The sequence below is a fragment of the Neomonachus schauinslandi genome, chromosome 4, assembly GCF_002201575.2.
Source record: "Neomonachus schauinslandi chromosome 4, ASM220157v2, whole genome shotgun sequence".
Classification (NCBI taxonomy): domain Eukaryota; kingdom Metazoa; phylum Chordata; class Mammalia; order Carnivora; family Phocidae; genus Neomonachus; species Neomonachus schauinslandi.
Genome location: NC_058406.1, coordinates 136,235,154 through 136,252,264, shown reverse-complemented (window position 1 = coordinate 136,252,264; position 17,111 = coordinate 136,235,154). Strand labels below are relative to the sequence as shown.

General features: G+C 37.1%; 1 protein-coding gene across 2 annotated transcripts in view; it reads left to right on the top strand.

Annotated features, from left to right (window-relative positions):
* Positions 1-1,015: 1,015 nt before the first annotated feature.
* The window catches only part of SNX16 (sorting nexin 16), a 40,785-nt gene continuing 24,689 nt past the window's right edge, over positions 1,016-17,111 (top strand). Inside the window, exons 1-5 of one of the 2 annotated variants that reach the window (XM_044914243.1) lie at positions 1,044-1,223; positions 2,951-3,198; positions 3,286-3,425; positions 10,932-11,018; positions 14,418-14,566. In XM_044914243.1, coding sequence (XP_044770178.1) covers positions 3,051-3,198; positions 3,286-3,425; positions 10,932-11,018; positions 14,418-14,566 — 524 coding nt within the window. In that variant the 5' untranslated portion in view covers positions 1,044-1,223; positions 2,951-3,050. Of the gene's footprint in view, positions 1,224-2,950; positions 3,426-10,931; positions 11,019-14,417; positions 14,567-17,111 lie in introns of both variants that reach the window. The other variant, XM_021688191.2, reaches the window with a different exon arrangement.

Sequence of the window (17,111 nt, the reverse complement as noted above, 5' to 3'; positions counted from 1 at the left end):
TGGACTATCATGTTTTCCTCATTATAAGTATCTTTTGCTACCACCTGCAGCCCTGTCCACAAGTGAAGGAAATACTCCAAGGCTCATTTTTTTCTTTCTTTTCTCTCTGTATCCTTATTCACTTACAGAACTCATGGATATAACTGCCACTTCAAGACCAAGATTGCCAACTCTTAACTGAAAACTACCTCATGTTTTAGTCTACTGTTTCCACAAAATTCTCTTTTTATGTCTCACTCACACAAGAAGGGCAATATCATCAACCAAAACCATTATTATGCCACAAACCAGATTATCTTCCTATGCTCATTTTGAAATTACAACTATCAATTTTTCCCAGTCTTGGGAATGTTCCAAAGCCTTAGATATCATGGGATGATCTTTAAATCAAAATGCACAATTCTAATGATAAACAACCCTGTAAACTGTCTAAATTTTGGTATTTGACTATAAAAAACAGCTTTCCCGGTAACTTTACAGGTCTTCAGATGTGCAAGTCTAACAAGCCCAATATTGTATCATTTGAGATAAAACTGCTCCCTGGGCTGTAAAAAAAACAAACAATGCCACTCAGCAATTTCAATTATCTGCCAATGATAGGGCGAATAAGCTTAAGTGCAGTGTTCTATCTTCCCACTCTTAGAATCTATTGTCATCCCTTAAAGCGCTAATTCTAGAAAACATCTATAACCTAATAGAACCAGCCCAAGCTAGTGATGACTACAAGTCCCAGGATGCAAAGCAGGAGCCTAGCTGTAGTTCTTCCTCGGAACTGTAACCTTCTGATCACCTGTGCGACAAACTGGGAGTCTTAAACCCCATTTGTCGAAGTTAGTTTATAAAAATAAAGCTAGGGCAGAGAAGGTAGAATTCTTACCACAAAACAAGGTCCAACCCGGCTGCCAAGGAGCCCTGTCCGGACAACTCCAGTCCGCGCCTCTGGGGGTGGGGTGGGGTTATTGAGGGGGGAGAGAAAAGCGCCCTTGCGTGACGTCACTTCCGGGAGAGGCGCCCGGGCTTGGCCCCACCCTCCACCTCGCTGGGATCGTGGGCCGAGTGGCCAGGGTAGAGCCCGGCTGAGGCTGGGAGCCGCTGCTTTGGGGGCGCAAAGTCACGTGAGGCTTCTTGGTGCTGTGGGTGGAGACGAAAAGCTGCGGTTAAGGAGGGTCGGATTTAACCGTCACAGGGAAGTGCGCTCAAAGGGAATCGCGGAGTGGGCTGAGGTAGGGACAAGGCAGCGGGCGCTGCCCTGGGCGCTCATGCGAGTGACACCTGCGCCCCCGTGGCTGGCGGGCGGCGGGCGGACTCCACCGGAGGGTGGAGGGACCCCGCGGGAGCCTCCGGGCCATCGTCAGGCCACCGCAGACTCCGCCGAGCGTGTGGGAGGCGCTGGCCTCGCGCCGGGCGGCGGAGGTGGCTCCGTCTTGGGGCTCCTGGGAGCCCCGGGAGCAGTGGGTCTCCCCGTCCACTGAGCCGAAGACCCGTGGACTGCCCTGACACCGACCAGGCGCTCCTAGGGTCGAGCTGCGCCTGGGTTTCTCCACTTTTCTCTCGCCACCCACTTCTCTCTCCTACCGCGTTGCTCAGGCTCGGGCCACCTCACCTGACCGAGATTTTCCAGTGTAGGACTACGATGTTAGTCCTTGGAGCATCTCCATGCTAAGGCAAAAGTGAAGACGCTATTAATGATCCCAATCAATTTTCTTAAAAGTTTGGGTAGCGCTCAGTGCTTTGCACGTCAGTGATCGTATTGATACGCGTCCTCTCTCCCCAGCCCTGGGGCCTCAGGTAGTTGGGTGGCAAGGGCAGGATTATCCCACAGGCCTTGAAAAGGATAAGATTTCAGACTTTTATTTACTTCTTTTGGGGGGAGGCCATCAAGCAGAACCGAGGAGCAGTGAATCAGCAGTTCAAGTTTCTTGAATCTTTGATGATGAGGAAGGTTGCCCAGAGCCACGTGCTGGATTAAAAAATCTTACTTCAGCATCTTTCCAAGTCCGGGCGGCTCTCTTCCTACCTTTCTCACCAGCAGAGTTGCCTAGATGTAGTTAAGATAGGCAGACCCCTTGTTATGTGCCATTTCACAGGTCTGTAGTTATTACAAGTTCTTAGTTTATTATTTAACAACTTAGTGGTAAACCTTTTCTTCATTGTATAACTGTGAGATTCTGAGACAAGATAAACCAGTCCTTTTGACAACAGGGATTACTGGGTATGAGTTAGAAGGATTTGTTAAATTCCCTCAGTTTCTGACATAGTAGCATTACTGATTATCTGGAAACTATGAAGAACATATTAACTTTCAATCATTTCATCTTGTTGGATGTAAGTTTGGGTCTTACTTGATTAACTTAATTTGACCACGTTTTTTTCAAATACATTTGATCCTGGGTTTAATAAACTGTTACCTTAAGAACAATTGATATTTACCTTGTAGCATGTAAGCTTGTGGTTCACTGTTACTACTCTGGGTAATTCTTTAGAGTTTCACTAATTAAAAGGAAATGTGAATAATTCTCCCTTTCTTTTCTCTCCTCCTTTCCTCCTTGTACTGTATGTGGAGCTGTCAGGACCATAAGTAGACAATAAAGTTTCAGAAAGGTCTTTACCACTCTTCCTGTTCCCAACTCTAATATATAGATGATATCAGGTTAAAATGAACATTACAGAAATCTATCACAAGGAAAGAAAGTGAAGATTAAAAAGGATGACATGTAATATGAAGCTCAAGAAAAAGAGTGTGGAGTAATTCTGCTCTCTACCTTGCAAATGGGAATCCTTAGAGATGATATCTTGGGATTAAATGAAGAGGTTTGAGGTGTGTTTTCATTCCAAATGAAGTAATGGAGTGTCACAAAATCAAAAGAAATGGATGTGAACATTCTGAGGTTTTTTTGGGTAATACTCCAAATTAAAGACTAACCTTTCAATATGTTTTTCTCGTTTTTAGATAGTGAATTCCTAAGAAGAAAATAATGGATTTCACATTAGTTGTTCTGTAAGTGTTTGGACTCAGCATTGTGCAGGTTTTTTGCAAAGGCCAAAAGAAGATGGCAACTCCTTATGTCCCAGTTCCTATGCCCATAGGGAACTCTGCTTCCAGTTTTGCAACCAACAGAAACCAAAGAAGTTCTTCTTTTGGGAGTATCTCAACAAGCTCAAACTCTTCCAAAGGCCACTTAGAGGACTCAAATATGGGTAATTTTAAACAGACAAGTGTACCCGATCAAATGGATAGTACTTCATCTGTCTGTAGCAGTCCCCTCATTAGGACTAAAGTTACAGGTGCAGATTCTTCCATTGAGTATTCTGCTAGACCAAGAGAAAGTGAAGAACAAAATCCTGAAACAGTATATTTGGAAGATAGACCTTCGACACCTACTATACTGGGTTATGAAGTGATGGAAGAAAGAGCTAAATTTACTGTGAGTATTGACTTCTGCTGTACATCAGTAGAAAGTGAAAAATTGACTAACCAGTGTTCTATATATGAGTTAAATTGTTACCTGTCTTATAATTTCTTGAACATAAAATTCAAGTAGTGTTTACACCTGTAAATTCTGTCATGCTGTAGTAAACTTCATTTTACTTGAATGAATTTTCACAAACCAGACACATTTGTGAAACTAGCACACAGATCAAGAAACAGAACATTACCAGCATCCAAAAAGCAGCCCCCACCATGCTCTGTCAGTCAATACCAACTCTCCTGATAGCCTACATTAATTTTGCCTATTTTTCTACTTTATGCAAATGGAATTACAGAATATGTACTCTTGGGTATGGTCTCTTCAGCATTGTGTTTGTAAGATCCATCCTTAATCTTGCATGTAATTGTAGGTAGCTCATTTTTATTACTGGTAGTATTCCTCTATGTGAATATACTACAATTTATTTATCTATTGTACTGTTGAAGAACATATGGATAACTTCTAGTTTGGGCTCTTACAAATGCTACTGCTATGAACTTTTTAGTACTTATCACTCATTAAACACATTAACACATTTCTGTTTTACATCTGCCTAGGAGTAGAATTGCTAGATCATATGCCTAGCTTTAAAAGATACTGACGAACAATGTGTCAGAGTAGTTGTACTAGTTTATACTCCTTTAAGCAGTGTATGAGCGTTCCAGTCACTCCACACCTGCCCAATATGTAGTATTTTTTCATCTTTTTCACTATTATTTTCTATCCCGGTGGGGAGAGTCATATCACATTGTGGTCTTCATTTGCATTTTTAATGACTAATTAAATTGAAGACTTTTTGAGTCATTGGATATTCTCTTTTGTGAAGTGTCTGTTCAAGACCTTTATTCATTTTTCTTTGGAAGAGTTTTTTCCACTTTGATTTATAATTTTCTATGCATTTTGGACAAATTCTTTGTTAGAGCATACATTGGGACTCTAACATTCTCTCTTTGATAATAGTCACAATGTATGATAATCTCTGTGGCTTGCCTTTTCACTTAATGATGCATTAGATAAACAAAAATTTATAGTTTTAATATAGTCCAATTTATTAATTTTTTCTTTTATGGTTAGCACTTTTTAAAATTACTCCCAGCTTACAAAGATGTTGTCCTATGTTTTCTTCTAAAAGCTTTATTGTTGGACCTTTCACATTTAGATCTGTAAACTCACTGGAATTGATTTTTGTCCATGGTGTGAAACAAGGGTCAAGATACTTTTTTTCCCTCCATATGGGATCAAGTAATCAGGCTTTTATTGAAAAAACCACTCCCTCTACATTTGCACTGTTGCCTATGTCATAAATCAGGCAACCATTTAGATATATGGGTTTGTTTCTGTGTTCCGTTTTTCCCTCATTTGCCAATTCCACATTGTCTTTAATTACTAATGCGTTATGAGAGGCCTTGATACCTGCCAGCTTAAGTAGTCTAGCTTTGTTCTTCAGAATTGTCTTGGCTATCCTTGACTCTTTGTTCTGGGATTGTATTGACTCTATAGACTAAAGAGATCTGACATTTTTACAATACTGAGTCTCTGAATCTAAACCTAATCCATTTACTGAAGTCTTTAACGTCCTTTTGTAGTTTTCAGAGCAGAGGTCTTAGGTTTTTTAGTTAGAGGTTTTTTGTTTTTTTTTAAGTAATCTCTATACCCAATGTGGGGCTTGAACTCATGACCCTGAGATTAAGAGTCACATACTCTACTAACTGAGCCAGCCAGGCGCCCCGTAGTTAGATTTATTTCTAAGTATGTATGTTGTTTGATGTTCTTGATACTTTGTTCTGTTTTCATTGCTAGTTTATATATTTTGGTCTTGTGTATCAATGTGTGTTTATGTATCCAGAGACCTTGCTAAATACACTTATAATTGAGATAGTTTGTTCTTCCTCTTGGATTTTCTTGATGTAAAGTTTTTATGTTTAGTTCAACATTTCATGCTGTAAGCCTACAAACAGTATAGAAGGACCTCTGAGAAAACAATTGTTGAGATAATTTTTGTTGTTGTTAGGGAAATGTTTAATTTTAAAAAGTTTTTTATCTGAGTATATTTGACACACAATGTTACATTTGTTTCAGGTATACAACATAGTGATTCCCCTTCTCTATACATTATGCTATGCTCACCGTAAGTGTAGCTACCTTTTGTCACCACATAACGGTATTGCGGTATCATTGACTATTTTCGCTCTGCTGTACCTTTTTTCCCTATGACTTATTCATCCATAACTGAAGTCCTGTATCTCCCACTCCCTTCACCCATTTTGCACTTTCCCCTACCCCCTTCCTCTGACACTCACCAGTTTGTTCTCTGTATTTACAGATCTGATTCTGCATTTTGTTTATTTGTTTTGTTTTTTAGATTCCACATATGAGTAAAATCATATGGTATTTGTCTTTCTCACTCTGACTTACTTCACTTACATTATACCCTCTAGGTTTATCCATGTTGTTGCAAATGGCAAGAGCTCATCCTATTTTGTGGCTGCATGATACTCCAGTGTGTGTGTGTGTGTGTGTGTGTGTGTGTGTGTGTACACACACCACATTTTCTTTATCCATTCATCTATCAGTGGACACTTAGGTTGCTTCCATATCTTGGCTATTGTAATAATGCTGTAGGAAACGTAGGGGTGCAAATACCTTTTTGAATTAGTATTTTCATTTTCTTTGGGTAAATACCCAGAAGTGGAATGACTGGATCATATGGTAATTCTATTTTTAATTTTTTTTTATTTTTTTCTATTTTTTTTTTCTATTTTTAATTTTTTTGAGGAAACTTCATACTGTTTTCCTCAGTGGATGCATCAATTTACATTCCCACCAACAGTGTATAGGGTTGCTTTTTCTCCACATCTTTGGTAACACTTGTTATTCCTTATCTTTTTTTATTTTAGCCACTCTGACAGATATAAGGTGATATCTCATTCTGGTTTTGATTTGCATCTCCCTGATGATTAGTGATGTTGAGCATCTTTTCTTTTGTCTGTTGGCCATCTGTATGTCTTCTTTGGAAAAATGTCTGTTCAGGTCCTCTGTCCATTTTTAATTGGATTATTCGTGGATTTTCTTGGTGTGGAGTTGTATAAGCTCTTTATATATTTTGGATATTAACCCCTTATCAGATACATCATTCTCAAATATCTTCTCCCATTCAGTAGGTTGTTTTTTAGGGTTTTTTTTAATGGTTTTCTTTGCTTTGCAAAAGCTTCTTATTTTTATGTAGTCCCAGTAGTTTGTTTTAGCTTTTATTTCCCTTGCCTCAGGAGACATATCTAGAAAAATGTTGCTAAGGCTGATGTCAGAAAAATTACTGCATGTGTTCTCTTTTTTTATGGGTTCAGGTCTCAATTTTGGGCTTTAATCCGTTATGAGTTTATTTTTGTGTAAGGTCTTAGAAAGTGATACAGTTTAATTCTTTGACATGTTGCTGTCCAGTTTTCCAAGCATCATTTATTGAAGAGACTATCTTTTTCTCATTGTATATTCTTGCCTCCTTTGTCATAGATTAATTGACTGTATAAGCATGGGTTTATTTCTGGGCTCTCTATTCTGTTCTATTGGTTTATATGTCTATTTTTGTGCCAGTACCGTTTGTTTTGATTAGTACAGCTTTGTAGTATATCTTGAAATCTGGAATTGTGATACCTCCAGTTTTGTTCTTTCTCAAGAGTGCTTTGACCATGCAGAGTCTTTTGTGATTCCAAACAAATTTTAGGATTATTTGGTCTAGTTCTGTGGAAAATGCTATTGGTATTTTGATAGGGATTGCACTGAATCTGTAGATAGCTTTAGGTAGTATGGACATTTTAACACCATTAATTCTTTCAATCCATGAGCATGGAATATCTTTCCATTTATTTGTGTTGTCTTTCACCAGTGTTTTATAGTTTTCAAAATTCAAGTCTTTCACTTCTTAAGTTTATTCCTAGGTATTTTATTCTGTTTGGCACAATTGTAAATAGAATTGTTTTCTTAATTTCTCTTTCTGCTACTTTGTTATTAGTATATTGAAACATAACCAAAAAAAAAAAAAACAACCAATTTCTGTGTATTAATTTTGTATCCTGCAACTTTACAGGATTTATTACTTCTAGTAGTTTTTTGGTGGAATCTTTAAGGTTTTCTGCATACTGTATCATGTCATCTGCAAATAGTGACAATTTAACTTCTTCCTTACCATTGTTTCTTTTTCTTGTCTGATTGCTGTGGCTAGCACTTCTAGTACTTTGTTGAATTAAAGTGACAAGAGTGGACATTCTTGTCTTGTTCCTGATCTTAGAGGAAAAGCTCTGTTTTTCACCATTGAGTATGATGTTAGCTCTGGGTTTTTCAGATATGGCCTTTATTAGGTTCAGGCTTGTTTTTTCTAAACCTATCCTGTTGAGAATTTTTATCGTGAATAGATGTTGAATTTTGTCAGATGCTTTTTCTGCATCTATTGAAGTGATCATATGATTTTTATCCTTCATGCTGTTGATGTGCTATATCACATTGATTTGCAAATGTTGAACCATTCTTGCATCCCCAGAATAAATCTCACTTGATTATAGTGAATGATCCTTATAATGTGTTGTTGAATGCAATTTCTTAATATTTTGTTGATGATTTTTAGCATCTGTGTACATCAGTTGAGATAATTTATGAAGAGAGACATCTTTAGAGTTAAATTATCATTAAGACTGATGATGTGATGGGAAATTTGCATGGACCTGACTTTTTTGGAAATTATGATAAACCAGTGGCCCATTTTCTTATATTGACGTACCTTATGCTGGATGAGCTTTCATTGAAATGATGTGTGTGAAAATACAAGTTCATAGGCAAATTTAAGGCAGCAATACATAAAGTCTTTAAAAACACTTTAGAGGAAGAAGTAAATAACAGGTATGAAGTCATTACTATTCATGTATTCATTTAATTCATGCTGGGGTTACCTATTGTGTGTCATGCACTCTTTTAGGTAATAGTGGTACAGCAACTCGAATGAATGAATGATAGATGAGTAAGCATTTTAAAATGCTGGTATGTCATATGGTGGTAAGTGGTATAAAGAGAAATAAAAGAGTGAAGGGAGATAGTTTCCCCACAACTGGAGTTGCAATTTAAATAACATTATCAGTCATGGCCTCACAGAAAAGATGTTAGCACTAAGAGGCAATGAGCCACGAGAATACCTGGGGAAAGAACCTTCCTGACAGGTGAGACAACTGCAGAGGCCCTTGTGGCTGACAGCAGAAGAAGCCATGGGGAGAGATGTAGGAACTGAAATAACAGGTAAAGACAAGGGAGTGTGACACACAGATCAGGTAGAGCATGTAGGCCATTGTAAGGCCATTAGATTTTACTCTGCACAAGATGGCAATCTTTGAAAAGGTTTTAAAGGAAGTGTTGCATGATCTGACTTAATGTTTAAAGGCTCATCTGGCTGCTGAGTTAAGACTAGATTTTGTGGAGGAAGGAATGGAAACAGGAAGTATTAAGTTCTTACAGTAATCCACGGAAGATGTGATGGTGGTGTGGACAGGGTTGTGGAAGAAGTCCTAAGAAGTGATCAGATTCTGGGGGTATTTTTGAAGGTAAAACCTTTAGATGTGGGATAAAGATAAATCAACGATGATCCCAAAGTTTTTGGGTGAACGGTAGGGTTGCTGTTTAATTAGGTGGCAGGTTTTGAGGGCAAGATCAGGATTTGTTTTTGGACATGCTAGGCTTGAGATGTCTAGTAGACATCAAAATGGAGATGTCAGGTGTGTGTGTATATGTGCATGTGTGTCCATAAGCATATGTATTATGTATATGTATGTAAATATAAGTTGAGTTTAGGGGAGAGGTCTGAGCTGAATATACACATTTGGGAGTCTTAGGTTTGTAAGATAATTTTTTTCTAGGTATATTTCTTTGAATTGAGCTCTTAACTGAAGAAAGCATTAGGAATGACTGGTAAGTTCTTGTCATTAGTGTGTCAAGCCTTTGAAAAGTGTTTTAAGAACAAAAGTGACTAGGAGGGGTGATAAGTCAGATTGGGAAGGAGCCATGAGGTGGGCTTCTTCAATTGGTAGTGTTTTGTTTCTTGCACTTGGTACTAGTTACATGAGTGTGTCTGTTTTATGAAAATTCATCAAGTTGTATACTTATGATTTTTGTTCTTTTCTATATGTATTCTGTATTTAGGTGTGTGCTCCTGCATAATTTACTTAAAAATCCTATAATAAGGGCTATATAAAAAGCACGAAGTAGTGTATACTAAGTTTCCAGTAAAGAGTAGAAACCATAACTGCTGTTAGAACATAGAAGAGGGAATGATCAGTAGTGTCCATAAACTTTTCATTGAAAGCACTACTTACACAAGTAGAAACATAGGAGAGCTTTCTAGAGAAGATAAAACACAAAAATCTGTACTTTGTCTTTACTAGAGAAATAGGAGTGCTCAGGGGACACTGTGGAGAAAAACTTGAAAGGAGGATTCATTTTTTAAAACAGGAAAATAAAGTCAATATGGATTATGTGTAGGTAAACCTTATTATCATATGAAGTTGACTTTTATTATGCATCAGTTATTCATACTCAAACATTTTGAAGTCAGGTTATCCCTTTTGTTTCTATTAGTAACTCCTAAGAAGAATGTTTCATTAGTATCCCCTTTACAATTATCTTAGATAAGGACTTTCTGCAGACTTTAAAGGATAACCAAATAATCTTCCTCATCTTTATATGAGACGAAGATAAAGATGAGATAAAGATGATTTATATTTACTTAATAAAGTAAATATAAGATAAAGATGAGATAAAGATAAATTATTTATATTTACTTCAAAACTAAAGGAGTCATCCTTAACCCTTGCTGATTCTCCCCCTTAAAAGCTGAAAGAGAGGGGTGCCTGGGTGGCTCAGTTGGTTAAGCCTTTGGCTCAGGTCATGATCCCAGGGTCCTGGGATCAAGCCCCATGTCGGGATCCCTGCTCAGCAGAGAGCCTGCTTCTCCCTCCCCCTCTGCTGCTCCCCCTGCTTGTGCTCTCTCTCTCTCTCTGTCAAATAAATAAAATCTTTAAAAAAAAAAAAAAAGGAGCAAATCTTGCTTTGGGTGCCTACATTGATTATTTATACATTTGATGTTCCAAATGATTTTTTTTTTTAAGATTTTTATTTATTTTTTGACAGAGAGAGAGCAAGAGAGGGAACACAAGCAGGGGGAGTGGGAGAGGGAGAAGCAGGTTTCCCTGCTGAGCAAGGAGCCCGATGTGGGGCTCAATCCCAGGACCCTGGGATCATGACCTGAGCTGAAGGCAGACGCTAAACGACTGAGCCACCCAGGTGCCCCAAATGATTTCTGATATTTTTTACATACTAATTGTTATGACCTGGGTTGTCAAGTAAAAGTTTTTAAAATACTTGGTTTGGTTTGAAATTTTAGATATCTTTATATACATTTTTTTCACCTCTCTCTCTCTCTCTGCATAGGTATATAAAATACTAGTAAAGAAAACCCCAGAAGAAAGTTGGGTAGTTTTCAGAAGATACACTGACTTCTCTAGACTTAATGATAAAGTAAGTACTTTAATAAATCTAAAACGGACTTTTCAGTTTCAAATTATTATCTGTTCCTGACAGTTCTACTGTTAAATATTTGTGGGTTCTCCTTGTTAGTTATCTGAGTGAAGTCATATTTTGCTAGTTCCTAAGAAAATTAACTATTTTATTTCATTTTAATAGCCTAAAGACCCGTCTTTACACATAAATTCCTTTTTTAGAAACAAAAAATTATTTTTAGTATAAAAGTATGAAAATCTTAAAACTGCTAACAGAAATATAAATGATTATATAGGGGCGCCTGGGTGGCTAGGTCATTAAGAGTCTGCCTTCGGCTCAGGTCATGATCCCAGGGTCCTGGGATCGAGCCCAGCATTGGGCTCCCTGCTCCGCGGGAAGCCTGCTTCTCCCTCTCCCACTCCCCTTGCTTGCTTGTGTTCCTGCTCTCGCTATCTCTGTCTCTGTCAAATAAATAAAATCTTTAAAAATAAATAAATAAATAAATAAATAAATAAAATGATTATATAAGCTTGTGAATTTGATAAAGATGTATATAAGATTCCCCTAAATCCTATGACTATAAGGGAATGAACAACAAAAAATATTTCTAACATGTGTATTAGTTTTCTATTGCTGTTAACAAATTACCACAAACTTTGTGACCTAAAACATAACTGTTTATTATCTAGTGATTTAGGTGGGCTCAGCTGGGTTTGCCACTTAGGGTTAGATAAAGTCAAAGTCAAGCTGTTGGCTAGACTGGGCTCTTCTCTGGAGGCTCGGAGAAAGTATCAGCTTTTGGGTTCATTCAGGTTGTTGGCAGAGTTCAGTTTCTTGTAGTTGTAAGACCAGGGTCCCCATTTCCTTGCTGGTTGTCAGCCAGAGGTTGTTCTTAGTTCATAGAGTGCTGTCCAGTCTTTGCTCATGGCCCCTGCACCTTCAAAGTCAGCAGTAGCAGGTCAAGTCCTTTTTGTGCTTTGAATCTCTCTGACTTTCTCTTCTGCCACCAGCCAGGGGGAAAGCTAGACTTTTAAAGGGCTCATGATAAGATCAGGCTCACCGAGATAATGTCTCTATCTTAAGGCCAATTGAAAAGTAACCCTAATTACGTCTGCGTAATCTCTTTTAATGTGTGACATAACAAAATCACAGAAGCAACACCAGGGACAAAGATCATGGGGCCATCTGGAATTCTGCTTACTGCACATATGAAACAAAGAAAATAATAAAAACCTCAATATATTAAAAACTCTTAAAAGTAAATTAGAGTAAACCCAAAAGTAGAAAATACTACAAATGATGTGAACAAGGCAAACCACAGAAGAAATATAAGTGACCAATAAATTTGGAAAACATTTGATATCACAAGGACTCAAAGGAAAATTAAGAAACTGTTTTTCACCCATCAAGTTAACAGACATTTAAGTGGTATTATCCATTGTTGGAAATATGAATCTTCCTAGGGGACACAACTTCCTAAAGTTGTACATAATTTTGATACAATAATCACATTTCTGGGATTTATCCAATATAAGAAATCATGGATATGGACAATATTTAGCTCTAAGGATACTTTTCACTGTGTTTTATTCATTGTTATTTTCTTTGTGTTTTAATTTGTTTTTAATAGTTAAAAATTAGAACCAACCTAAATTTGGGGAATTGATAGGGAATTGAGTAAATTGCAGTACGAATGTAATAAAGAAAGAGCTGAGATGTCCACAGAGCTAGAGGGAAATCAATTGAGGCAGGTGAGGGTGGTAGTATTTTAGAAACCAGGAGCATTTGTCCAAAGGAAGCAAGTGGTTTATGATGTTTCTAAGAGGCTAAGTAACCTTGGATTTTGTCTTTGGATCAGAAATCACTCCCTAATTTTGACAGGTGGTTAGTAGAGGAAACTTTACTGGTCCTATTTTCTCCCATCTGCCACCTTCACTCTCAAAACTTCTAAAGTTAGTATATCCTTATCATTTTTGGTGGTAGGAAACCCATTTATGTGATTTTGCAGTTACCTGGCTGCCAAAAAGTTTCTGCCATTCTAAAAACCTCAATTTGAATGAAAGGTAAAATATAAAATGCTAAACTATTTTATCCTTTATTTAGGTATTATCAAGATGACTTTTTGTAATATGCCAAAATAAAGTATTATTTGTAATATATTTCCATCATTAAATATGAATTTTATTTAAGGTTCCTGAGTTCTTATTATTACACTGATGAATTAAAAACCTATAATTCTGTACTTATAATTTAATAATTAATAATAATTAAGAAGATCAAAGTAATTCATGAAGTTACCAGATACTTAAGTGGAATTCTTAACTTGCTTATGAAATTGTTATAATTTTTGTTCATAAAGACTAATTTCTAACAGTTTCAATTTAGAGCTATTTAATCCTTTATGACTTGCTACTTTTATTTTGAGGGTTCAATTATTACTTAATGTTTACTTCTCTTTACCTCTCTGGATTCATCTTTATATTGCTATAATAGTTCTTATCTTAGGCAAGTTGAGATTTAGATAACTCTTAAGCTTTTAAAGAAGGATGTTAGTAGGAATTTAAGTTAGTAAATATCTCCTACATATTCCAAGTTGGGCACTTAAAATTAATAAGTATCTATGTCAGTGTTCTAGGTACCAGAAAGAGCTCTATCCATCACCAGCTTTTACTTGCAAGAATCAAAAAAATGTGTGTAAAAGACCACAGTCTGGGCGAAAATATTTGTCATACTTATTACATCTGACAGAGGACCTGTATCCAGAATATATAAAGAACTCTTGCAACTTAATAATAAAAAGATAAATAACCCAATTTTTTTAAATGGAGGGGTTAGAAGAGTTGAATAGATAATTCACCAAAGATATGCAAATCTAAAAAAGCCCATAAGAAAATAGTTAACATCATTTGTCAACAGAGAAATGCATATTAAAGCCACAGTGAAATACTACTACATACCCACCAGAATGGCTAACATTACAAGGATGGACAATGCCAAGTGTTGGCAAGGATATGGAGCAACTGTAACGCCTGTGTATATACAACTGGTAGAAATCAATAAGTAAACTATTGAGATATAAAAAGTTTAGCTGAGGGGCGCCTGAGTGGCTCAGTCGTTAAGCGTCTGCCTTTGGCTCAGGTCATAATCCCAGGGTCCTGGGATCGAGCCCCGCATCGGGCTCCCATGCTCTGCGGGGAGCCTGCTTCTCCCTCTCCCATTCCCCCTGCTTGTGTTCCCTCTCTTGCTGTGTCTGTCTCTGTCAAATAAATAAAATCTTTTAAAAAAAAAAGTTTAGCTGAATTTCATTATTTTATTTTAAGTTTATTTCATGAACAAGTACATGTAGTTAACAGGATAGATTTTATAGAATTGATATGTTGAGTTGAACATTGTATTTTCTTTTTTCTTCTTTTTCAGTTAAAAGAGATGTTTCCAGGCTTTCGATTAGCACTTCCACCAAAACGCTGGTTCAAAGATAATTACAATGCTGACTTTTTAGAAGATAGGCAACTAGGATTACAAGCATTTCTTCAAAATTTAGTGGCTCACAAAGACATTGCTAACTGGTATGTAACAAACTGAAACAACTTGTTTAAAGAACAAATATAGGACCATAGTTATTCAAGCACAAAAATACAAAGTAGGAATATAATTACTTGTCCTCTCTAATATGGTACTACTTGGAATTTTCTTGCTTTTTATCAATAAGAATTTTATTTGGCATTTGATTTGTATTAACCCTTTTAAAAAGTCAGCAAAGTTAAAAATTTTTCAATGTAAAAAAAAATTTAGGGGCGCCTGGATGGCTCAGTTGGTTAAGTGTCTGTCTGCCTTCAGCTCAGGTCATGATCTCCCAATCTTGGGATCAAGCCCCATGTTGGCTCCCTGCTCAGTGGGGAGTCTGCTTGTCCCTCTCCCTCTGCCCCTCCCCACCCCCTGCTTGTGTGTGTGCTCTCTCTCTCTCTCATATAAATAAAGTCTTTAAAAAAATTTTTAAGTTAAAAATTCAGTGTACCATATACTCAAACCACCCAACAGTAAACTTGATTTTAGTATTTAGTATTTTAGCAATCATTTAAACAAAGTGGCCCACATATTAGATTTTTGGTTAATATAACATTATATAATTGTGAAGGTAGTATTCTTACATTTCTCCAAAGTAATGCAAAAATATGAAGATTGTGAAGTTGGGTTAATGTATATAGAGGGTAAAGTGTGAAAATAAAAACCATTAAAGAGGGAGAGAAAGGATCTATACAGTTTTTTGCTTCTGAAAATATTTATAAGAAAATTGCTTTATGATTTAATATCAGCTAAGTGTCTGATTTTGGAATTTACATTATCAGATAAATTCGAACTCTTTTGATAGTTACAAGGCAGCATTTACAAGGCAGCAATAGCATATTGTTTAACTACCTATATCTATAACTATCTTTAGCAGTTTTTCACATAAGGATGGAAAACAATTAAGGCAACCATCCTGTCTCACTTTTTCTCCCCTTTTTTCTCAATCTTTTTATTTTAATGTATATCACCTTGTGTTATACATAACACAAATGCCATGCATATACATCTTGTTTCCTAATGTGTGCTGCCCAAACTTGATGGCTACTGCTTGAGATCTCTGCCAGTCCCCCTCATTTTCCTCTATGAAAGGAACTACAAGTTAGACCCCTTCTCTCAACTCCAGATTCATATCTGCATTTGCCTCCTTGACATCTCCTTCAGGTATCTCAAAGTGACATCAAACCCAGGTAAAAGCTTACTCTCCAGACTTTTCCCAATGTTCAGCAGCAGCATTTACCCAGAACCTGGGAGTCATCCTTGACACAACCCTCTCTACCCTTATCCCTTCCTTTATATTTTAAATTCCACTCAAATCTACTTTTCTCCACTCCTGCCATCACCACCCTAGTCTAAGCCATTATCTCTTACCTGAATCACTGTAGAAGGTTTCCTCTGGTCTTCCTCATCTGCTCTTATTTCTGTAGCCCATTGGAGCCACAGTGATCTTTTTTAATGCAGTTGAAGTCATTTTTTCTGGTCCCTGCCTACCTGCCTGTCTTTCCAACTTCATGTTTTATTATTCCTCCCTGACCTTGTTCTTTGTACTTAGCTGTATTGGTCTTTTAATTCTCCAAAATCACCTTGTTCCTTTGTCCCTTAGGGCCTTCAAAGGAAAGACAATGTTTGTTCCCTGGAAAGACAATGTTTCACACTACTATCCCACCCAGCCCTGGCCTAGATAATACCTATATATCCTTCATATTTCAGTCAAAGACTTCACTTCCTTGGGCTTTTCTAACCATCCCCTCACTTACCACCATCACCACCAAAGTTTAGTTCTTTCTTATAGAATCTGTACCAGTCCTCAGCTGGTTCTGAGAGACAAATCCTAGTGCCTTAAGTGAGACACCCATTGTATGTATGAATTAACTTCTCACCTGTACTTCCGGGATGGTACTAGCTATGTGCCAGTCTTAAGGGAATTGAGAAAATAGTGCCTCAAATCATTGTCCTTAGCATCTGATTCTCTCATGGAATCCCAGCTGAGAAAGGCTGGTTGGTACTTTAATCTCAGCATTTCAGTTTGTAAGTATTTCTCTGATTATTTGATTGTGTTTCTCCTACCGGGTTGTAAAGTGCATATGTAATTGTAGGTCATTTGGCTGTTTTGCTCACGATTCAATGTGCAGCACTTAACACAGTGCTAATACAAAGTCTGTGCTCACTAAGAGTACCTGTTAAACAAATGGCTGGATATTTGCTATTATTTATAAGAAACAAGTTTGAAGGAAATATGACAAAATATTAGTGATTGTGTGTTCTAGGTGGGGGAACATGGGTGCTCCCTACTTTTCAAAATTTTTACATCTCAAAAGAAAAAAAGGGCTAGTGTTAATTCAGACACACAAAGCAGGAATAAAAATCAACAAACTCTAAAATCATAGCAAGAGCCTTTTGAAGAACATATATCTTAGACCATACCAAAAGAAGACTTTTACAGCTAAAAAGTCAACGTACATATCTTATCCCCTTTATCTTCTCTTTTATTCAGTAAACCTTTATGTCTTAGTATTAAAAATATTGTGGTGAGGGGCGCCTGGGTGG